General features: G+C 39.6%; 2 protein-coding genes across 3 annotated transcripts; both read right to left on the bottom strand.

Annotated features, from left to right (window-relative positions):
* Positions 1 to 1,263: 1,263 nt before the first annotated feature.
* lg23h5orf15 (linkage group 23 C5orf15 homolog) lies at positions 1,264 to 10,256 on the bottom strand. The gene is made up of 3 exons (XM_046040682.1): positions 10,099 to 10,256; positions 5,367 to 6,181; positions 1,264 to 2,713 (listed from the first exon to the last, which is right to left on the bottom strand). Exons 1-3 carry the CDS (start codon positions 10,217 to 10,219, stop codon positions 2,579 to 2,581), a joined length of 1,071 nt encoding a protein of 356 aa, XP_045896638.1. The 5' UTR covers positions 10,220 to 10,256; the 3' UTR covers positions 1,264 to 2,578.
* Positions 10,257 to 11,845: 1,589 nt separating this feature from the next.
* On the bottom strand, positions 11,846 to 23,283 carry vdac1 (voltage-dependent anion channel 1). 2 transcript variants are annotated; one of them, XM_046040468.1, is made up of 9 exons: positions 23,156 to 23,283; positions 20,324 to 20,393; positions 18,888 to 18,937; positions 18,294 to 18,446; positions 18,067 to 18,119; positions 16,324 to 16,551; positions 14,252 to 14,402; positions 13,468 to 13,525; positions 11,846 to 12,950 (listed from the first exon to the last, which is right to left on the bottom strand). In XM_046040468.1, exons 2-9 carry the CDS (start codon positions 20,388 to 20,390, stop codon positions 12,859 to 12,861), a joined length of 852 nt encoding a protein of 283 aa, XP_045896424.1. In that variant the 5' UTR covers positions 20,391 to 20,393; positions 23,156 to 23,283; the 3' UTR covers positions 11,846 to 12,858. The 2 variants fall into 2 exon arrangements, with proteins under 2 accessions (XP_045896424.1, XP_045896425.1); XM_046040469.1 differs by lacking the exon at positions 23,156 to 23,283 and adding an exon at positions 22,913 to 22,933.
* Positions 23,284 to 24,073: the final 790 nt, after the last annotated feature.

Genomic DNA, 24,073 nt, shown 5'->3' with positions numbered 1-24,073 from the left:
ACAATGCCACATTGTAGGCGGTGGTTGTATTCAGCTGTCTGAACGTCATTCTGAGTCTTTTTCACCGTGAAGTCCTCCACAATATGCTCTTGGTTAAACTTCTTTGCTTGACCATTCTCACTTCATATTATTACCAGTCTTCTCAGCTGTCTGCCCCACTTTAACTGGTCCACTTTGCCTCTGTGTCCCAATATAACCAGTCCACCTCTCTCTCCCACTGAGGTTTATTACATTCCTGGCTAGCTTTTTTCCCTAAATAATAATGAGCAACTTCAGGAAGAAGTATCGGTTTCCATGCATTATGCTTTACTGAATAACGTATTCAAATTTGGGTCCTTGACTCCACTACATCTCAGAGGCAATTTTTGTACTTCTTACTAGAGTAACATTCATCAGACAAGTTACTTTTCAGATTTTTCATACCCTTCCTGTCCAATGAAATCTGTGTATCTCCAAATGAGAAAATTCTCCTACCTCTTAAACAGCATCATCACAAAGCTGAAAACAGCTTTTTTCTGAGCTCAAGACACAAATATGTTTTGCTGATTAAACTACCCAACAGTATATAAAGTACTGTAGTTAAAATTAGCTCGAACTTCAACAACTTCAGCAGTAAAAGGCATCATACAACGTCCAGCACCAGTAATGGTAACCCAAAAACATATATATAATAGTAAAACACTGGTAAGGACCATTTTACTACAGAATGAGTACTATTACTTCTGATACTTTAAGTAAATTTTGCTGATATTTCTAACATACTTAAGGTTTAAATTCAGTGCCTTTATTTGTAGTGGAGTATTTTCACAGTATGTTATTAATACTTTTACTAAAGGATCGAAATACTTCTTCCACCACTGGCTGCATCTAATGTAGAAAATAGTCTTTTGCAGAGAAAGAATACTTCAGCTCTTGCTAAATGTATATTTGTCTGTTCTACCTTTTAGCTCTCTAAATATACATTAGCTTTTAACCACACACTTTCAGCTCAGTATGTGACAGTCATAACAAAAAGATAGAACTTCTGAGCCTATTACGATCAAAGGAGATCAAAGTCACTGTCTAGCAAGCAAAGTGTCCAGTCTAATAGCGATGCCAACACAGTTAAGCTGGGCATTTACTGCAAAATGAGACAGATAGCAGGCTCTGTGATGTAAATACTTTCTTAATCTGACTCAAAAAAATCTGTCAAAAGAAGAGGATCTGAGATTTATCATATGAGCAGGTCAAACAAAAGCATCAATCAAACAAACTAAAGGCAGGTGACTGTACACAATTTGTGCTTTATTGACAAAAAAAGAGATTGTACGATTTCTACTGTTGATTGCAAGAGCAGTGTTGATCAATCACATTTACACAGGAAACCTCCTCCCCCTCACATTCTAGCTAGCATGACAGAATGGCATAGTGCAAATCGCATTATCCATCTACCCACTGTGCACCTTGTATACATACAAGACAGCTGAAAAAACTGGCAGGTGGTGATAAAAGATTGATAACGAAGATATGGATTCATGTGGCAGTAATGGCATTACAAATGAAGGCATGAGACAGCGACAGAGAGAAAAACAACATGTGGCTGTGATGAACAGTCAAGAGTCATGGGTGAGAAAAAAATAACAATGTGTTCTATTTTTGGTTTTGTGGGAAAGGTGTGGTGCTCATATGAACATCAGGCCACACAAAATATGTGATGAACCAGTCTATCAAACTGTACTCTGACAGGAGGTAACAAAAACATTTTACTTTCTGTATGAGCATGAGGAAACACAGCAATTACATTTTGCCAATGAAGACCAAAAACGACTGAGAGAGACTTCACCGAAGTCATAAAACAAAGAGGGCCAGCCCCAGGATTTCTGTATAGCAAAATCTGGGCAGTACAAGAGGTACCATTTAAGACAAGTAAAATATAAACTGAAGAACAAAAACAAAGTTAGGCAATACAGGCGTCTCCCATACTTAGACTAGTACATTAGATTAGTACATTGTAACCTGAACAATGTACAGTATCGGTCTTCATTAAATGGCTTTAACACATGAACAGACCCCTCACCGAAAAAGTAAAATTCTTTTTGTGTCAGTGTATATCTTGGCTAACTGCTGAGAGAGAATATTTATTAATCTTGGGGTAAATAATCACTGTTGTAATTACCTAAGTTGCATTAACATGTAATTCTTCCTACTCTTAAAGTGAGTATTAAACATATTAAAACCATATGCCAGAGGCAAAACAAAACAAAAAGTAGTAGAGGGACTATAAGGCTGAAACACTCCCAAAAAATACAGATATAAGACCCCTAACACACCAAAATATTAAATTCCAAGATGGTATTAATTTAGAAACAAAATGACAAATAACAGGAAATAATATAATAGATAAACAGTAAAAATCTCTTTACGCAGACAAAATAAAACTGAACAAACAATGATATCCCAAAGATCAAACCAGTTGGCCTTTAAAGCAAGAGAAAGCATCAAGCTTCACAAAGCACAGCATCTCGACAACGCGACCGTTCAGGCAGGAAGGCCAACTGGCTCTGTGCAGATCTGGACATACTGTTCTTCTGAACGTTGATCAAAAGATGTAGTCTCGGGTCATCTTGAGGGAAGGCATGGCCTCGTTGACGTTTTGGTCCAGGCGGTGATACTCCACACTGTTGCGGGAGCACAGGCCGTCCTTCCAGCGCCGGCTCTGAGCCAGTAGGAAGATCTGAAAAGAAGCAAAATGCAGACAGAAATCAAATTAATCTGATAGATGTACAAGTGCTGATCAAGTAAAATCATTTCTTACAGGCTAGCAGAAAAGATGAAAGACTACATAATGGGAATCCTTACTTGAGCTGTATAAACCAAATTTACATTGGGGGCCAGCTTAATATAGAAGATTTCATGAGGTTTTCTTCACATGAATACTGACCATATGCTTCATACAATCATATATATTTTACACATGGCTAAAACAAACCACCAGACATCTTGTTAGAACAATGCAGTGCTAAGGTTATAATGTTTCTCCCATCCTGAATGCCAGCTAATCTACTAGGGGTGGGAATCTCTGGGCACCTCACGATTCGATTACGATTCAGAGGGCTGCGATTCAATTATAAAACGATTATTGATGCATCTTGATGCATCATTTTTTCTATACAGGATCCCTGGATAATTACTAAGCATTTAATTTGAGCATTAAAATCTAAAAGAAACATCTTCTAATTAGCTTAAAAGGACTAGTTTGCATCTCTAATTTAAAAATTACTTTATTAACCTCATCTCCATGGTCCCTCATTTCTTTAACAACCAGTTGTCAGACTCCTCTAAAAACTGAAATGTAATAATCAGGATGTACAGTATGTATACAGGACAGAGCTGTACACCAGTTTAGTCTAAGGTTGTTACAATTAATTAATTAATTACTACATTAATAATTAAGCTAACGTTACATTAATAAATAAATATTTTAGCGCCTTTTGCAGGACCCAAGGACACTTTCCACATAGTTTGTGACAGAACAACAAAAAGTAATTCAGTGTTGAATGACTTGGTAAAGAGCTGGGTTTTTAGTAGATCTTTGAAAGTGTCCAGACAGGGAGCATCTCGGATCTCTGCGGGGATGAGCTCCAGAGGGTGGGGGTTGTGACGCTCAAGGCTCAGTCCACAAAAGTCCGGAGTCTGGGGGACAGGGAGCAAGCCCTTGTACAGGGGAGATGTTAGCTAGCGCTAACAGTCTTCACTTTTCCAGCTGTTGGGGGAAACTACAGTCTTTTATGAACGGACACACAGTGACCTACACTGTACGTTTACTACCAGGCAGAAACTTATTGCTAAATTTCTCCGCCAACTTTCACCGTCACGTTCTGCCGCACTCGCTCGGCCTCACACACAGGATACGCAGGGAGCTGTCGAGCATCGAGTGTCACCATGCTCACAGTGTGCGAGTTAAAATAATTACTTGTGCACTGATACTAATGACTGGGTGACATTTTAGTAGGGTGGTTATTCATTTCGTAGCGGTGCTGTGCCGAATACAGGAGGAACACTGGGCTGTTTCTCAATCTGCGTTCTTGTCTGATCTTGTGTTCTTGTGAAACGTCATCAGTCGCAGCCAAAGTACTGTTCCAATTCAAAAGTCCGCATACAGCCAAGTACAGTCAAATACCCGGATGTGTTCTCGTTCCGCCCGTTTTTTGGTTTTGGTTTTTTTGTTTTTTATTACAAGAATTATATAGTTACAGTTCACGTTTTCATAAGGAAGAAAAAACAATTATAAACAACAAAAATAAAGTATACAGCCAGAGTGTCAAACAATAAATATCAGTTAAATTAATTATAAAGTTATATTAGATAAATGTTGTAAACATTTTGATGCTGATTTACCCTTTAATCCAGAAATACAGACTATATAATTTTTTAAGTCAAATTTAAAAACATTGAAAAGAGGTTTGTTCTTCATAAATTTTGATCTATGAATAAAGAATTTTCCAAGCAAGATTAATAGATTGACTATGTATTGTACAGAGGAGTTTGAATCAGAAAAATAAAATAAAATGTCAAAATTGGATAAGTGTACGTTTGAGCCAGTGTCCATTAACGAAGCATTGCATATCGGCGGTGACTTGTGTGGACGTCGGATCGCCAGATATCCCAGAATGCATTTCGCCGCCAAAAAGCAAGCTGAACTTGCCAAGTCCGAGCTTTAAAGTACAGCAGTCCGAACTTGGCGAACTCGGTATTGAGAAACAGCTACGGTCTCTCTGTTGTGTGCGCTCCACAGACGGTCCGGGCGCTGCACTTCTGCCAGTTCCGCCATTTGCGTTCCGTCAACATTACGTCATCAATTAACATTTAAATAATCGATTTTTAGACATTTGTTAATCGATTCATATTCTTCCACGTTCACATCGCGATGCATCTAAGAATCGATTATTTCTCCCACCCCTATAATCTACTCTTAACACCATAACTAGCTAGTGTTAAATATGTATTGTTATACTGTAGAGAATAATGTAGTTGAATGACGCCACTTCTGACAAACTTTAGCCCAATGGCAATGTTAGGGAATCTCCTGATTTTTATAAATTTTAACAGATTCCATGATATTCCGTGTTTTACAGTTAACTGCATTTTCAAATTCCACAAATTCTGAGGAGGCAATTTCTACAGCTTTTGGGGGGGCGGGCACTGTACTCTGCATAGAATAATGTAATTATACATGACTATTCTTTGTTTTGATATCAGAATTTCCCACAGGATTTTGTGAGACTATGGTGGGTGGACTTCGACCCTGTAGGGGAAACACTGGAATTATATTTCAGCCATCAACCGCCCTGTTATCTAAATATTGGCAGAGGCCGACCACTACTCACCTTCCTCTTGTTGTGATAGGTGATGTAAACAATTGCCACGAGGAAAGCTAGGATGACCAGATGAAAGAAGAAGTGGGAGTCCTCATCCTCTGTGTTGTAGGTCTCTGCTCCCTTTAAACGGGTCCTCTCCATCCCATCTGGCTGCTGAGGACTTGCCACAGTCTGGTCTTTGAAGTCATCATTGCCTTCAAATGTGTCGTCACTGTCATTACCTTCCTCGTAGGGATCATCGTTGTCACCGTTGTCATTATTGTAATAGTCCTCGTCGAAGGGAGATTTCAGTCCTTCGTCAGTTGTCTGCAGAGTGTCTGCGTCAGTGTTCTGCACTGGGGGTGGGTTTGGTGTGTTGGAGGGTTTGAATTCAGAGTCAGGTGCCTCTACTTCCGTTACAGGTTTGGTTGGTTCAGGGGTTGTGACACGGATGGTGGGAGCTTCTGTGGAGGTGGTTTTAGGAGCAGCAGGTTTATCTGACGCCTGCACTTTACTTGGTTCTTTTGGTATATCCTTTGTTGTTGTGTTCACTGTGTTTTTAAAGTTGTGATGCTTACCAGAGTCATCAAAAACGGCCACTGCATGTGGATCTACTGGATGGATGTTCTCTGTAAGCCTTTTTGTTTGAATGGGTGTTGTAAGGTTATCATTAGGAGCCTCAGCTTCTGTTGTTGTGGAGTTATTGCCAGCAGATGTTACAGGGTTCTTGGGATCCGTCAAAGCCACTGGAGTTGGTTTAGTTGACAAAGGTTCTGTTTCATTGTTCACACTGGTCAAATTGAGATTTTGAGATACGTTGCTCCCCTTATTCACTTTGAATGACTCTGTCAGGTAAGAGGGAATAACAATGCAAAACATTATGTTAGGTATATAAGGTTGATAAAATATTCCTTAAAAACATTGAACATATTAATTTGAAATGTTTTTACACTAAAGAAAATATTTATTTTCAATCAAGGTGGGATGTTTGACTGACCACTACTGTTACAATGAGTAAACCTAGACCTACAGACTTGCCTCCCAGAAAGCAAAAGAACAAGATTTCAACTGATCATAGCACCAGATTCATTTTGCCTGCCTCCATACAAATATCATGCAGGGATGATCATGATTGAAAAGTATGATGTAATTTCAAGAGACTGCAAATCAAAAACACAACATTGATTTTATCTCCTCGCTCCGGGTGGCTGGAGGACAGTTCTTGTAACTACTTTGCAAAGGTAAAAAGACTGGGGTGGTTGTGGTAAGCTGAAATTGTGAACTTGGGAAAATATTTTATGTTAATAAAGTTAGCCTAACGTTACATAATTAGCTTGCTTGTTCAGAACACGGGAGTTACTGGTCACAGAATTAACACAAATATGACCAAGGCAGCAGTAGATCAGAGAGCAAAATTAAAGTTTTTGAGAGCAATACAGTGACTGTTTTGGTTAAACAAAAATGATCTTTCTCTTAAAAAAAGATCTCTCTATACGGATTCTTTCCATAATGTTGTCAAACACTTGTAATAACAACCTGAGCCAGTTAGTAGCAAAAACAAGCTCTTTAGTTGACGTACATTGAAGGTGTGCAATAGCCCGCAAGGATTCCGGTGCAGCCCTGTTTGGCTGCTGCCAACTGCAGCGTGCTCACTCAATACTGGACCAATTTCAAAAAATGTTGTCCCAATTATTCACATAGACACAAAAACATGGTCCAGGTTGAAAATACTGAAGTTACCCTTTAAGAGTATCTATGGGTGTCCCTGACTAAGGATTTACATACTCCAGTCAGAATTGTCAAGTCTTGCCTATAGTTGACTGATAGTCAAATCAGTGTGTGTTTGTGCGCGGTGATTGCGAGCGTTGGGGGAAGGTACACAGGGTAGCTTTGCTTTAATCTTATGAAGAAATATCTCTTCATTAGTCATTGGTTCATCAATGGTGATAAATAATCCAAACGTCCCGCAGGGTGGAGACAACATGGTACAACACCGGTGAAGCTGGGGCTCCGTCTCTGCCACTGGGCTACACACGCTATGCCTACAAATGCGCACTGGCCCCCTTCATTAAGGGTAATTTTGGATTTATTCACGCACTTTAAAATAATTTATTATAAGCTTTTTTTAACCTGTTTATTTACAGCATTATATGTTGAAATTGATATTGTAACAGGCTATATATTAACTTAATGGGAGAAAACTGGTAGTTCTATGTAAAATCCGACGCCCCATATCGCCAAAATGGCATGACCCTTGTTTTGCTGCGAAGCTTCAACTGTGAGATTGACAGTCGAATCTGGCTCAACCCATCGAAGCATCTAACCTTCGACTATTCGGGGTCAGTCCTAAGAGTATCACAGTAAACATACTCATTATGCAAACTGTCCCCATTTAGAGTTGTATTTTTTTATACATTATTGGATTATTAGTACTGATTTATTACTATTATTTTTATAGTTATTTCATAAAGATGATCAAATGTTTTAAAATATTGATCTGGGCAGTAACTACTAAATATAGCTGTGAAATAAATGTAATAGAGTAAAATGTCATTATAAGAATTCAAGAATATATGATTGAACGGTTTTCTTTATATGTTGAATAACTTGATCATATGGTGGCGAGTGGGGAAATGACTTGATCTGATGGCATGTGAATTAAGCATTATACAATTGTGGTGCTCAACCCCAGTTGACAGGTCTTGAAAGGCATGCAAAGTGGACATTTGTACTTTGCAGCTTGTTCATGTGGAACTGTGTAAAAACGTGCATTTGCTTAGAACTTGCCTTAATCATGTGACCACTGGTGACAATGACAGATTGTGTTTGAGACAACTTCCTTCTTTAAAGACTCCATGTGATGTGTTATTGTGTATTACCCTAATGTTATAAAGCCTTTAATGTGGTGTAGTTCACAGCATTGAATACATTTCCATTACGACAGATATTTTAACAGGCTGGTTGAATATACATCCATGTTAGCCTAATTAAGTTTATAAAGGTTGCAGTATGACATAACCTGTCAGTTCCTTAATAAAAAGCGAAGGAATTTTTATTTTTCCAGAATCACACAGCTAAATCAGTCTTTAAATGAGAGCTGAACTCAGACTCATGCATCTGCCCTGCCTTCCTGAATCAATGACACCATTTAAGCAACAAGTGTCAACATTATTTCATCCTGTGGGACTAGGAGGAGTTGCTTAGGAAGGGACAGGAGGAGAACACTAGGGACTTGAAGCACGGGGTAAGACGTCCCTCAGAGAAGAAAGGGACTATTCATACAAATGGGCCCTGGCCAGCATAAATAATCACTAAACAGGAGATCTTTGTTGCAGCATCGGTTATATGCTTTGCTGCAGGAAACAGCATGTAGGATATTCAGCCTTTAAGATTAAGGAGCTGTGTCATTCTTGACAAATGTTTTAATATTGAAGTAGGTTTATAATAAAAACACACATCTCAAACACATAATGGGGGATCATCCTCGCCTCTTGAGAAATGTGAACTCTTTTGGCTCTTGGGTCAGTTTTATTCAGATTAAACCAATTAATTCCAGGCTACATGGGGATATTGTAAGGAAGAGCTCCATTTTTAAAGTCAGATCAAAAGACTTTGACAAATTTTATGATGCGTTTGATCATTCTGGATACACATTTCACGGAAACAATTTCCAGAGAAAATAGCCTATTCGTTAATATTTGTGTTATAAAAATATGCTGTTTCAGTGATATTATGATCAAGATACAGCCTAGTCCAGAGATTTGCACAATGCTGCAACCTGACAGCTGCCAAAACATGCAGTAACATGACATGTAATGTCCATTTGAAAGGGCACAGTCTAAGAAATCAACAACTCTGACCTTACCTCAACAGATTTAAGCCAATAAACTTCAGACAGTCAAAGTCCATTTATGCAAGACAGAGCCTACCGTTGAAAGCAATGCTACAGACTTTACTGTGGTCTCCAGTTCCTTGACTGTGAACTTCAAAAGGTTTTTGTTTAATGAGCAGTGGAGTTACTGGACTGACAGGGGGTCAATTAACAGCTCAGATATATGACATGGACACCTGGACCAAGTCAATTTATCTGACAACCACAAATCACTGTTGCTCAGGAATCCCCCGGGAGGAACCACAGAGCTGACTAACTTATCTAATGCAACGTTGACATGGTTTAGCAGATAACAGATGTTAAAGTTAACTGATCGAACTAAACATCACGTTATGTTATATGAAATATAAGTTTGCGCTGCTTGTAAATTTGTCGAGCTGGAGGTTTGATCAGAAAAATATTACTTCTGTTTTCGGGTTTCGCTTGTTATGACCCTACCTTATTGTCTCTGTAGACTATGGAGCTAGACAAAACAACATTTTATCTAGCTCCATTTAGCACTTAAATAAATGTATAAATAACGTATGTTTGACGTTAACGTTAGACTGTTAATTAACATTTCAATTGACATTTCAAAACAAGAGGGTCATTGAGCATCACATAACTCCTTATATTTGGGAAATGACTTTGTTGAACTGCTCTGCAATAGCCTACTTAGATAAGTACTTCAGTTAAAATACTATTTTATGACGTACAGCCCAAACAGACGGATCGTCATCGTCCCTCTCACCTGACCTGCGGTTGAAAGCCTGACGTACTAGACCACTAGCTACGTTAGCTAGCTTAACGTTACCTTACACGGACTAGCTAACAAGCAGTCCTGTTGGTTGGTTTAAAACAGTCATAATCTCAAACAGTAGTATAACATACTTTCCGTATTGTTGTTAAGAGGAGCTGACAGGCAGCCGCTGGCAAACAGCTGGAGAAAAACCACCACAAAAAGAGCGCAAACATTTCTCCTGGTTCGCACCATCTTCCCGCACGTCGCCATGTTGATGCGTAACTGACTGAAGAGGCGTGGTTTAGCATGGCTACGTGCAGGACGTCAGTGCGCGCGTGTGTGAGAGAGAGAAAGAGAGTGAGTGAATGTTTGTGTGGGTCTCAGATATAAAAAGAATGAGGTCTGACTGGTCTGAGTCATTCACCCTTCAAATTCCTGCTGTACTTGTTCATGAACTGGTTAAGGCCTATAAATAAAATATTTATATAACTCTTTGACAGCCTCATTATTTGGGGACCACAACCCCCGCTGCTGTATGTGGAATAATAATAATCACAAAATAAATCAATATTTTTCTTTTTTACCTTTCTTCTGACCTTTAAAAAGCAAATATGTGGAAAAGTGTTTATCCTTCCATTGGTCACAAATCTATGACAACATTAGGGTCATTGTAGGTTAAACGGGAAGGGAGTGTTATTTCCAGAAAAAAAAATTAAATTGCCTACATTTAAGAGAAAGAAAATTTTGGTATTCTCAGAGATTACGATACGAGACAAAAAAAACTTACACATTTACAAAAAAAACCCAATATTTTCTGAGATTATAGCGGTCATAATTTGTGAGAAAAAAATCAGAAAACACTATTTTTCAGGTGTATTTGTTATTAAGGGCACTATTCTCTTAAAAACAGGTCATACATATGTTAATAACAACATGAGCTACTTTCACCAAGATACATCTTGAGACACTTCTTCTGACCAATATCATAAAAGAAAATTGGGGAAGGACTGCAGACATTTATAAATGATTAAGATGTGACACATGCTTTCAAGTAGCATTGATGCAATCCCCCATATCTGCCTATCTGTCTGAAAGCTCACTCTCCTCTGTCTGCACTGACTCACTCTTGTCTTGTGTTATTGATGACTGAATGAATTAATGACGTTTCTCATAAATGTACGACTTTAATCTCAAAGAATATAATTTCTTTCTTCTTCACAATTTTGCCACTTTAATCTCAGATAATATCAGTTTTTTTCTCGTAAATTTACGACTGTTTTCTCAGAATATTACTTTCTCTCCCCAGCTCCGTAATTTTGGTACAAACGGTCCTGGGTAGAGGTGCAAAAATATGGAAATTACCATAAAGCATTGTTATTACACCGAAAGAGGAACTATTTCATGGCAGTTATACAAATGACAGTACTTATGTTTGGGGTCAATTACACCCCAGTGATGTCCAACTCCTTGATAAAAAATTTTATGCAAATGTTATAACACTGATGTGAGAGGAACTTGTTTTAGATTTGGGGGCATAGTGCTTCAGAAAAACACTGCAAACTCATTGCATTGAACAACGGGGTTTCCCTTTAGGATTTGTGGGAAGTAGTGATGTTGTAATCCTCTTGACCAAGGCCCAGGACAGGACAGAAATTCTGAAATATCTTCAAACACATTCAAATGATCTCCTTACATCCAATCCACTTATCTTTCCAGTCATTTGCCAAGAAAATATGTTAAAATTTGCTGGGTTTATTTCATGCCATTGTAAATCTTTTGGTTTTGGACTTTAATTTGACAAATTTAACAGGTGGCCTTGGGCCTGGGCAATTGCGGTATGCTGTAATTATCACAAGATGTGATGTGACAAATTGCATAAGAAATATACATCAGAAACTGGTTCAAGATGTTCTTTATTTAATTCAGGGAACAACAATACTGTCAAGTACACTATGCATGATTCCCATAACCAGTTATGGAAGACTACCATTTCTTGTCCACTGTATTTATTTATTTTCATCATTTTCTTCATTCAGAGTGCATGATAAGTTTCCTTTCGTTAGCTCGACCAGGAAGAATTGCCACGTCTTTGCCTTCGTAAGCTATCACATGTGGATAAAACTATGTAAGACTGTCAATAAAATAATATTCTTTTTGCTATATGTAACAAAAGACATGTTTCACACCAAATGCACAGACACAAATAACAAGTGAGACGAAAACACAGAATGTACACATTGGGGTGTCGTGCCTCTTAGAGCTACTGACAGCTGCTTACATCAGGGACAACTAACCCTTTCCAATGTCTAATATATCAAGACAGACACAAGAGCTCTCCAGTGCAGAAGTGTGAAAATAAAACTGTTATTTCACTATTACAACTTTTGACCAAGGAGTGCTTAGTGGCGCTATGCAACAGCACCATCTGGTGGTGTAACTAATCAACTGTACGCTGACTGTGTAGGGCCCTTTCTGTGTTTTGGGCTGATGTAGTTTTTACTTTCCCTTTTATCTGCATTGGAAAGCAGAGACACACACAAATTAAAGCATTGTGCATGAATGTAGTGAAGTGACAAAGAGTGAGGCCAACATGAATGCACTCCAGGCTACTTTCCCTTGCAAGCTACACAATTCAAGAAAAAAAACTTTCTGTTACATGGTTATAGTTTTGTTCTGAACTTGGCTCTTTATTTTGAAAATATAGTTTTCCCTTAATGTGGTCCTTTAAAAGTGGTAGATCGTTGCAAGAACGATTTGACCTTTATGCTGTCTTGATTCCAGCTGTAGCATGTCTAGGGGAAAGAGGGATTTTTGTGAGAACTAGCTAATCAATAAAAGGATTTTGATTTTTGTTTTTGTGGGGAATGCGTGTGTGGAACGAGGACTGGAGGAGCGTCTGCCTCCCCCTCCTATGCCTGGAACTCGAGGCCGAGACCAAGTTTGTGGCCACCAGCGTTGATGTTCTTGCCATCCAGGAGTGCAGAGAGTGTCAGCTTGATGCCTGCAGAAACAGACCCATACACATACACGATAAGATACGCAGTGCACAGACAAGGCAATTTATAGGGTGTAAATTAAATTTATAAATTTGTTTGCTACTTAATCCTCCAAACTGCATGAAACAGTATTTGGATTTCACAGGTTACTCACTGAACTATTATGCTTTATCAAAGATCTAACCTCTAAACTCAATCAATTCAGTTTCTCCCCAGCATTCAACCTCAAAACCCATCTTTCTCTAGTGTCGCTACTGTTGTTCACCTTTGAGAAATTGTATTTGTTGGCTATAAAGCCATAAGCCATCACAACTCTTCTAATAACTGTTCTATTTTCATCTGCGCATAAATGTAGAATTATGAGTAGTAGCATGCTTTCTCAAATAGTTTATGTATATCAAAATGAGCCACAAAACTCTGCTAGGGAGCCATAATCTGATCAAGGTGTACTCTAAAGCTTTGTAAACATGGTCAGTGTTTCAGCCCATATAGGCACTTGAAGTTATATTAGATTTCACTCACCTGGCTTCAGAGTCTGAGTGTAGCCCAGACCAACAAGGCTGGAGTTGTTCACCTTGGCCTGTGTGGGAACCACAGATGAAAATCTCACAGATAACACCACATTACTAACAGATAACTTCATCAGGCCAATTCTGGGTAATTTATTACCTGCTCCATAAAACACCTGAACTGCGATTCATAATAAATGAATGCTGATGATGCTATAATTCAAAGAAGTGCCACCACTGACAGTTTCAATTCAGAATAGCATGTTGGTTACGTTATAAACTTGTTACGTGTAATGGCATGCAATAATTGTTAGAAAATACATATAATTCCACTAACAAACAACCATGCACACTAACTGGCTCTGCTGCAAGTGGGATTTAAGGACTAATGTGATTGACAGGACTAAATTAGCCTGTCTGTAGCAGACACACTCCTCCCATTGGCCATTTTGGCTTGGATGAGGCTTCTCTCATGGCCCACTAAACGTCTTGTATTGACACAGACTGGCATCCATCCTTCCAAGTTGGTCAAACAAGGCATGCAGCAAAGATTTGAATGGAGCAACATAATGACTATTCGTGGTGCGTCTTCGTTCATATCGTTGACACCCAGAATGTCTGATTTTTTTTTTGACTTTTTCTTTTCTAGCTTATAAACAACAATGTAGTATTGTTGTGTGATATATGTGTTGTATAATAAATTACTTGCAAATTCCTACCAGGGATCAATAAAGTAATTATGCAGAATGTTACTATACTACTACTACTACTACTACAACAGGTTACACACTACTCACAGAGAAAGATGCATCAGGATCAATCTGATACTTGGCAGCAATGCCAAAGCGGGTGTTGCTGTTTCCGGCAGTCCAGGCCAGGTTGACGGCTGTCTCCAGCTGGTCATTCACCTTCTGGTAGATGGAACCACCGAATTCAGTTCCATCATTTCTGAGGGAAAATAGAATATTGAAACAAAAGTAAATGCAACAAAATACCGTTTCCATATAGGTGATATTTTCCCCTCAAAGGGATAAATTATTGTTCTGTGTGTTGTAAACAATGCGAATGCCTTACTTGGTGTCTTGCGTGTCTGTGAAAGTGCTCCTCAAATGGGAGCACTATCACTGATGTAAAGCCTACATTACACTTTGTCTGACCTCACATAACCGCTTCAGCTGCAGACTGAAACAGACAGGCTTGGCCAGGGGCACAGCAGGAAACAAGACTAATGCTGTGCCCTGTCCGTCCCTCCCTCTCTCGCTTTCTCTCTCCCCCCAACACTGCCCTCACTCCACCTTTTCACTGAGGCCCTTTAAGCCTGCCAACCACTCACTTCAGCTCACTTGCAATATAGTAAATCCCTTCACCTGGGTGTAAAAATAACTTGCAGACAGCCAAATGGGCGACAAAGTGGTCAGACAAACAAAAACAGTTTGAAGACTTGTTTCTAGTCAAAGTCAGTTGTCTGTAGTGTTGTAGTCAAGACCGCCCAAACCGAGACCAAGTCAACACCAAGACCAGAGTTTGAGACCAAGACAAGACCAAGACTTTTAGGGGCTGAGGCCAAGTCGAGACCAAGACCGAGTCAAGACCAAGACCAGTTCCCCACATTACATGACACACGGTAAAATGTGAAACGTGATCATAGGTACTTCTCAAATTGATCTGAAAGATCCACATTCCTATTAAAACACCCACATACAAACACTAATAGCTGAAATCTACATAAGCATCTTTATTCAACACTGCTTTTCCATGCTTAAGATCGCGGGGAGGGGGGACAGTCGTTAACGGGAAAACCACATGTTTAATTAGGGTTATTGGTTGCATTCAAAGCAATGTGTTTTCCATCCAGTCAAAGTTAGGATTTTAACAAATAAATCAGAAAATGCAAAAGCAATTTATTCCCAAAGTTATGGTCTTGACCTGTCTTGAAATAAAATCCAGAGTCCTCAATGTCCAAGACCGAGTACAAATGCAATCGAGTCCAAGATGAGACCAAGGCCATCAAAAAGTGGTTTGTGGGACTCGACTCACCTTTGTTTGGTTTTCCATTGTGAAAAAGTTGTACCTGTACTTTTTTTGTATCACCTCCGTCGAGGTTCCAAACGAGCTGAGGCGATGCTAAAATGTAAGACCATAACTTTGGGAATAAATTGCTTTTGCATTTTCTGATTTATTTGTTAACATCCTAACTTTGACTGGATGGAAAACATACTGCTTTGAATTCAACCAATAACCCTAATTAAACATGTGTTGTTCCCGTTAGCGACTGTCCCCCCTCCCCGCGATCATAAGCATGGAAAAGCACTGTTGAATAAAGATGCTAACATTGATTTCAGCTATTAGTGTTTGTATGTGGGTGTTTTAATGTCGATTTGTGGGAGAGAGACCAGTTGAGACCAAGACCGGTCTCGAGTACTACAACACTTGTTGTCTGGACTCCGTTGTTTCACTTGTTGCTAAAACCTTTAGCCTGTGACTTACGTTCAAGTACCACAGGAAACAAACACTAACCTAATATCAGAATGTATGGTTTTATGCATAGTTAGCTTAGAATCAAACTGAAAACTAAGTATACATGCTTATTTAGAAACATAGCTGCTTTTCCTGATGTCTTTTCCCCACTAGCTCAACTTTAGATTCAAAATCAGGGCAGTATACTTTCACTTTCCTTACTAGCTTAACTTAACAGCACTTATATGATTATTGTATGCCATGACTATTTATAATGTTATTCTAACAAATAATATACAAAGATGAGGAGAAGCCACATTGGTTGAGTGATACATTAGAATTGCATGTGTGTTTCTGAAGTGTGTATGCTAGCATAGTACTCATGACCATGTGCTGCTTCATGTAGTCTTACACATTCGTATGGAGCTGGAACTCGTCAGTCTTGTATCCAACCGCAAAGTTGCTCTGGGTGACCCTGTTCCTGCCAGCCTCGAAGGTCATCTGGTAGCCGGCCAGCCAGCCCTCATAGCCCACCACTGCTGCACCGTGGACAGCTGTACCATTGATGTCGTAGTTGACGTCACAGCCAAGGTTGATGTGGTCGCACTTGTAGCCTGTCTTGACCTTGCCGCTCTTCTTGCTGGCAGGATTTGTGGGAGAGAGAGCAGGTTGTTAATGTCAAAAGCAAACACTTCCAAGCTAGAAACATCTCACTGCTGTGACAGTGCGGTTTATCAGGGCTAGAGACTCACCTTTAAGTCACACATAAGAGCCATTTTTAGAGACAGTGTGACAGAAATGTCGCTTTTCCATTTCCAGTACCAGCTCAACTCGCCTCGCCTCAACTTGGCCGTGCTCCGTTTTCCATTGCAGATAGTACCCAGAGATAGTACCCCTCAATGTAGCTGGTCGTCATAGCGACGCCACACACAACTGCCGCGACATAAGGTTCGATGCGACACACACACCAGCGATCCACACAGCTTTCTCTTGATTTAAGTTAAAAAGTTTCAACATTACTCAGAATGTAAAGACAGATAAGCGGTATGAAAACCTTCCAGCTGTGTTTTCCTCTGCCGTTGTTGCTGCAGCGGGTGTGTGACGGCGGGAGCAGAGGGCTCTGTGAGCGGGCGGCTGGCCGGCATTGCTAGCTCCTCCCGCGGGTTGGCGCAGGCTTCTCCCACCGCCACTTGCGGAGCTCCTCAACTCCGAAAACTTTCAAGCACATTTTTGTTTCACCATCACTTTTACTCTTAAAACTGTCAATATTCGAAATCTACACAGCTGATTTCTCACCTCAAAACTTCTCAGAAGTGGATTTAGTGATGAAATTACATACGAAAACTGTAAAATATAAAACTTTATGTTGCTGGCCTCTGTCTGGCACACGCAATGATGATGCAGTGAATAGTGAATATTCTCTCTGAACAATCAGCGGTCTGCTGTGTTTTCAAGTCACATTTTAGTATCCCTCAGCTCGCTTGGAACCTCGATGGAGGTGATATGAAAAAAAGTACCTGGAAGCAGGTACAGGTACAACTTTTCCGCAATGGAAAACCAAACAAAGGTGAGTCGAGTTGAGTCGAGCTGGTACTGTGCAGTGGAAAAGGGGCTTAATACTAGTGCTCCTTGCAATGGGGCCTTTATTTATTTACACACTTTTAAGAGCAGGGTTCCTTCATGACTTCAACTGGCACCATTACCCACACTGTAGCAGCTAAAGTTAGTCAGCAGTTGTGCATTTAACCGCTGTACCTCACCACTGCTTTGATTTTAAACAGACTCATTTTACCTTAATGTATGTTAGCTAAATATTTTTTGTGTATCCAAGTTTTACCTTGTAACTATAGAGTACTGAATTGGCAGGTAAAAATTTAACATTTTTTAGAAAACTGTCAGGTAGCTTTCTTGATCAAGTATTTATCAGGTATGCTAGCTAAATAGTAAACTTTTTTTTTTTTTGAACATCTGTCTCTGCCCGTGTCTTTGCCTCATGTACATGCAGCTACCTGTTCACATTGGCAAAGAGCAAAAAATGACCCAGGAAAAGTAAAATGAGGCCATTTAAATTATATTTAGCGATGAACTTTTTGTACCTTTTCACTGTAGCTCTAAAAGCACATGAAGAAATACTTTCTCACTCAGCTGTTCTTACCCGGTGTTTGGCGAGAAGGAGGAATCAAACGTCAGCTTCAGCCCTTTAGCCAACTGTGGAAAAGGTAAGAAAGTTTTATTAAACTTACCATTACTTGTTCATCAGATGAAACTACAGCCCAATTTACAAGGAAAATTACACACACTACTTGAGTGACAGGCTTTAATGAATATAGGCAAAGGAATATATGTTACTACAAAAAGCAACCCAAATACACATTTATTAACCTGGTCTTCAAGGGTGATCTCGGTCCCCAGGGTGTTGTCGGTGTTCCACTTCTCTGTGAAGGTCAAGCCGTGCTCCGCCCACTTGTACTTGGTCTCCAGGGATCCAGCGACCTTGCTGGTCTCAGTGTTGGCTGAGCCTGTGCTGGTGAACTCCTGCGGGTGATAGTATTTGTATCAGATTCCTACTGACCAACCAGGTATGTTACCATGCAACACATTTCTTAAAAATTCAGCTGACAAATGAACAAAAATTGAAAACCTAGATTTGGTGTTTCCAACTCTAAAGCATAAACTTCATCTAAAATTCTGAAAGGGTCAGTTTACAAAGTCAAGAAATAAATTGAAATTAAACCTTAAGTAGACTGAGACGTCCATGTATTTGATTGTTTTGACACAGCATTTTCTCAAACACCATTAAAAAATAAAGATCACATCAGTTAGGCAGCAGAGGCCAGGGGGTCTTAGCAGCATTTAGGAGATCAGATAAACAGCCACTTAATTATCAGCTAGGAGCCTCTTAAGCTATGATAGGACAGCTGGAGTGGTAGCTCTGACAAAGCTCTGAGAAAGTGATCGTGACTGGTGACGACTTACCAGTCCATTCTCAGACTTTGTTTTCAAGTCCAGCTTGATGAGCCCAAAGCCTGAAACACACAGCATTAAATAAAAAATCTAAATGATGATGGGATGGCAATAAGGATCAGACATTTTATTATCAAAGTGGCAAAAACGGGACAGTTCTTAAAAACAAATACTACTTTAATGCCAAAACTATTAGTCCTAACCATGCAAAATTATATTTTTTTCTAATTCTATTTATCACATTAAATCAAGTAATTGATTAGTGTCTGTGAGATACCCATTAATCAGCCTCCAGAGTAAATTTAAAGTCATCCACTGACTGAACGTGTGTATTGATTTGATGTAGATTCTGTGAGAACATTAGTGCTGTCAGTTATGAATAATAGCTAGAGGGTTGGTTAAACAGATTCTGGCTCAACTCTAAAGCCCCATTCCTGGCTGTACCCAGCATTAGACCTCCATGTTCATGTACTTTCTGGCCTGGTACTCTCTCGTCCCAGCCTCCCCTTCACTTAACACTGTCTCTCTTCATCCTAAGCTGCAGTTCTCACTGAACGAACAATTGTCACAACTACTCAACTCCTCTTAGTTTTAAAGCTTTTTTGTGAAGGTGATCCAAATGTTCCATGTGACCACCACCTAACAAACCTACAGTTAAAGACACGGTAATAAATTACAGTCACTGGCGAGCTTGTGATTCAGCCTTCATGCTAGATGAAGGACATCATTCAGTAACCCTTGGAGCACAGCTGTGTGTATACACAAAACACACCCAACGACATTCACTTTAACTGCTCTGTACTACTCCTCAACATGTGTTCAGCTAGCGGTAAGCTATAAACAGTACATGAACTGGTTTGAATCAGTTGCTTTCATTCCCTGAGTGAAAGAGTAGCATCGAATGTTGCAAGAAATGTCCTTGAGTGATAAACATTTAAGTATTTGTTCCATTGGCATGAGGTATTTAAATGATAGTAAATAGAATGGTAAGGAAATAAAACTAGAAACTAATTCTATCACAGTTGCCCTCTTTGATGAAGCAACTGAGAAAAACTTAAAAGAACGAAGCTAATGCGATAAAATGCCTCACAGTTTATGTCTTGATTTACAGAAACATTAGTGCTAACAAGGTATTACTCTAGTGAAGTAGTAGAGGCTATCAATGGTCTCCATCATGGCACCAGAACTTTTATGTTTTACCTGGGTTTTGCAATCCCATGACATATTGAGGTTTAAAAATTCTACACAATAGCATGCAAGTATCCTCCACTAAAAAGGTGTACCACGCAGATTTTACACATCAGGCCTATGAAAATAGTTGTATAATGTCTTCTGTGGCTCTTGAGGAGCTTTATCAAGTGTTTAATGATGATTTAAAGCCTTCCCTCTTCATCATACTGCTGAAATGTTGATGAAATAAGGGAGTATGGTTGCTGCTCTGTGCTTACCATATCCCTTGGTAAAAACATCCTTGGCAGACTTTCCAAGGTCAACGTAGGTGGGAGGTACAGCCATTATCTGCAAAGAGAAAGGGATAATCAAGGCTATGACTAAGAACAAGTCAGAAAATACAAAGAATTACAACAGTCTCTCTGTAAATAACATCCCTGCTGTCTTCCCTCTGTGTTACAGCTTTAGGACAGCCAGAGCCCACAGTAACACAGCAGAGGGAAAGACACAGTAAACTCCACTGAAGCAGAAAAGTAAACTGACAGATCAGATGTGATGTGTGTGGGGAGAGAAAGTGCAACCAACTGGAGGTCACTGATGGATAGCAATGGAACAAATCTGATGAAGTTATGGGCTTACATGAGCTAAACACTTGCACACACACACACACTCATTGAAACTTGCATTCCCGTCAGAACAGAGGCCAGCTTGTATGCAGCTATCACACTTTGTCATTAGCTGTTAATTTCAGCAAACACAAACATTTCTGTGACTGTGGCATCGTGCCGATACCTCTCTCACACACCGGGACAGACACTCTCTTCCCACAACAAACCTGCCAGTCTAGACACATTCCCAGGTTACCCAAAAGGTCACGTTCCTTAAAGGAGGCTCAGCCGGTAATGCAGCAGAGTTAGGCTGTGGGTGTGCTAACCTAACTTGTTGGAAAACATAGTAACTATATAATATAATTATTATGTGTTTGTATACCTTGAGTATAAAAAGTAAAAGTACTCTATGCTTTCAAAAGAAACACTTTATCACTGTACATTATATCATATTGAGGTTTATTTCCCATAGAAAAATATTTTGCCCGGTAAATTATTTTTGTTTACCAGCCACTGGCCGGTAGACCAAAAGGTTCATTCTGGATCCTGTTTGCCAGTACATTGTCAATACATTCACTGATTCCTTACCCGATCCCCATTTTGTTTCAAACTACTTGACATTTTAGATTTTGACATTATAGTCATTCAAACTTGATGTTTCAAAGTGGATGAAGCCAGGTTCAGAAAGAACAATGAAGGCCACAGACTGTAGCACAAAGCAGACTCTTTGCCAACCCTCTGGATTGGCTGCTCTCATGTATGTGTGCACGGCTTTGTCCTTCATTTTCCTGAACAGCCAGTTGTGCAAGACGTGTCTGTTTCCACAACAGAACACATGTAGATTTCATTTTTCAATAGCACAACAGTTATCAAGGTACAGAAGTTGCACAGGCCTATTGATAACATACATGTGCATATTGGTTGTAGATAGAACAGGAATTTGAGCAGTTCACCAAGTGAATAGCAACGTCAGGGTTTACAATTTCTTAATGAACATTTTTTGAGTCACAAGAACTGCAACTATTCTACAGTATTCTCATGTATATTTCTGTATGATAAAATGTGGTTTAACATAACATAACACAACAGAACATTGAGCAATTTTTCTCCAATTACATTTGTCAAAAAAAGTACATCTGTTTAATATTGTAAAGTCTGAAAGCAACACAGGGAGATTCTATTAAAATTACATTAATGAGTTAAAGTTTATTCTACCTGCCAATGACCAAAATAACCTCAGAAAATTTTTACTTCAGTGCATTACTAGTACAACATGTCCACTTATCTCCTTCAAGCTCGATCAATCAAGTTTATGGGAAGCCTCACCTTTTATAAACAACTGCTCCCTTTTACTCCAATTATAATATGACTAACACATTTACAGCATTGCACGCCTGTGCATGTTTGGGACCCAGATGTTTCTCAGCACCCAGCACTGGCTCTGACACAATAAATGTCTGTCTATCGCTGGCATGTTTTAAGGCCCATGTCCAGCTCTAGCTCCCCTGAATCATTCAGGATATCCGCATGGGCAGCCCTCTGAAACCAGTCATCACACTGTGGTCATTGAAAAAGCACTTGGACAGGAAGTGGACTAATGTCATATATGCAGTGCCTGTTAACACATACACAAAAAAAAAAAAATAACATACACACTAAGCTATTAACCCTGTGCTAACACACATACACAGACGCCAGAGGACTTAGGAGTAGGACAATCCCGTATATGTGATACCCTGCAAAGTCTTGTCACTGGGGTGTCCTGTGTAAACCTTAAATACTTTAGGTTAAAGAAAGCTATATCTTTACACCAAATACATTTACAAAAATAAGAAGGCACCAATCCCATAGCCTGATGAGGATAAATCATGAAATGTTGCACTTGACTTAGCATCTCAACTTGGGATGTCACTGCCCTTCACCCATCAGCACCACCTTAGACTAAATCAGGGAAATTGAGTTGTGAGTCCGACCTACAATTGATTTGAAAAGTCTAGTCTCCTTCTAGGAGTGAATATGTTACAGCAACGGCCACTTGACTCAGACAAAGAGGTTTATGAAAGCAGTGAAAGCAGCATCTCCCTGCCCTAGCCTGCTAAAAGATTAGCATTAACGTTAGCTAGCTATCAAGGTGGAGAGCGGGCAAGTGTCTCCAGTGAGTAAGTTAACCATATGGCAGGTTGGCCGGCAGGGAGCCCGTAAGTCACTGTGTCACGAGAGTAAAAGCGTAAGCTTCTTTATTTCTAGCTAGCTAAATACCTGCACACCACTGGTACCTGCACTGTCAAATGACCGACATTAGCCACCAAGCTAACAGCAGTTCACAGGCCTAGCATCTCTGCTGCACGTCGAGCTGCACGCGACTCCAGTTAAAAATCAATGAATGAGACGGACATCTCCGGGCTCCGGAGGTCACAATCCGCCGGCTGATAGCAGTGGCAGAGTTGTGCAGTAAATAAAATGTCAGCTTTCTTGTATTTCAGTAACATATGTATAACGTACCGCTCTGTGTTACAGTCCTGCTCGCGAAGGGGCTTGTCAACTGCACAAAGGGAGGAGAGAGGAGGGAGGTGGTGCGGCGTCACGTACGTTACAAGTCACGCAAGCAACAGCAGCAGCCGCTTGTCACCATCAAAGATACAGCATTCAATCAAACGGCAAGATAGTTCACGCGCTATTTCAGCATTCCAGCCTGAGTGGCATCAGCGGGGCACGAGGGTAGGCTGTCCCACACTATTCCCACACAAGTATAGTAAAGTCATTTGTGTAGGCTTCTTAATACATTAGTGGTGTGAAGTAACAAAGTCTCTGGTGCTCGTACTTTACTCGAGTATTTGCATTTTATCCTACATTATACATCACTTAATTTCAGAGGGAAATATTGGACATTGCACTCACTACATAGGGCAGCTGTAGTTACTGCCTGCTTTGTGGAATATCACTTTTTGTCATACAAAATACATAATCAGCTTATTCACTGTTGTGAATGCATCTAAATCCCTAATAGTATAAAAGGTAGCCAGGGTAAAATCACCTCCTTCTTGACCAGCTGCAACTTTAAAATGCTGCTTAGACATTCATGTATAACAATAATAATCCAATGATAAAATGAATGAAACTGGTCAAACTTTGCATAATGAGCACTTTTATATTTGATAGCTTATCTGAATTAGCCTACATTATATTTATGTGATTATCCTTCTGTAGGCCTACTTTTACTTGAATGCAGGACATATATTGGTGGTAACTTTTACAGTAATAGCACTACCAAGTGGATAACATTTCACTTCAGATCAAAAAGTAGGGCTAGAGTTTCATTAAAAAATAAAACAAAATGATGATGTATTCAAAATTCATATAGTGTTAACAGAAGCAAAGCAGAATATGAGCCAACGCTTGAGCAGACTACATATAAGCCTA

Source organism: Micropterus dolomieu, linkage group LG23 (genome assembly GCF_021292245.1).
Source record: "Micropterus dolomieu isolate WLL.071019.BEF.003 ecotype Adirondacks linkage group LG23, ASM2129224v1, whole genome shotgun sequence".
Taxonomy (NCBI): domain Eukaryota; kingdom Metazoa; phylum Chordata; class Actinopteri; order Centrarchiformes; family Centrarchidae; genus Micropterus; species Micropterus dolomieu.
This window is presented reverse-complemented; position numbering and strand designations above follow the sequence as displayed.

Bases quoted from the DNA above. Each gene is read 5' to 3' on its own strand.
- lg23h5orf15 (XM_046040682.1), bottom strand. From the start codon at position 10,219: ATGGCGACGTGCGGGAAGATGGTGCGAACCAGGAGAAATGTTTGCGCT. The intron at 6,182-10,098 runs GTATGTTATACT...CTTACCTGACAG, and splicing joins TCTTAACAACAATACGGAAA to AGTCATTCAAAGTGAATAAG. The intron at 2,714-5,366 runs GTGAGTAGTGGT...GCTTCTTTTCAG, and splicing joins CCTATCACAACAAGAGGAAG to ATCTTCCTACTGGCTCAGAG.
- vdac1 (XM_046040468.1), bottom strand. From the start codon at position 20,390: ATGGCTGTACCTCCCACCTACGTTGACCTTGGAAAGTCTGCCAAGGAT. The intron at 18,938-20,323 runs GTAAGCACAGAG...TGTGTGTTTCAG, and splicing joins TGTTTTTACCAAGGGATATG to GCTTTGGGCTCATCAAGCTG. The intron at 18,120-18,293 runs GTTAATAAATGT...CCTTTTCCACAG, and splicing joins AGATCACCCTTGAAGACCAG to TTGGCTAAAGGGCTGAAGCT.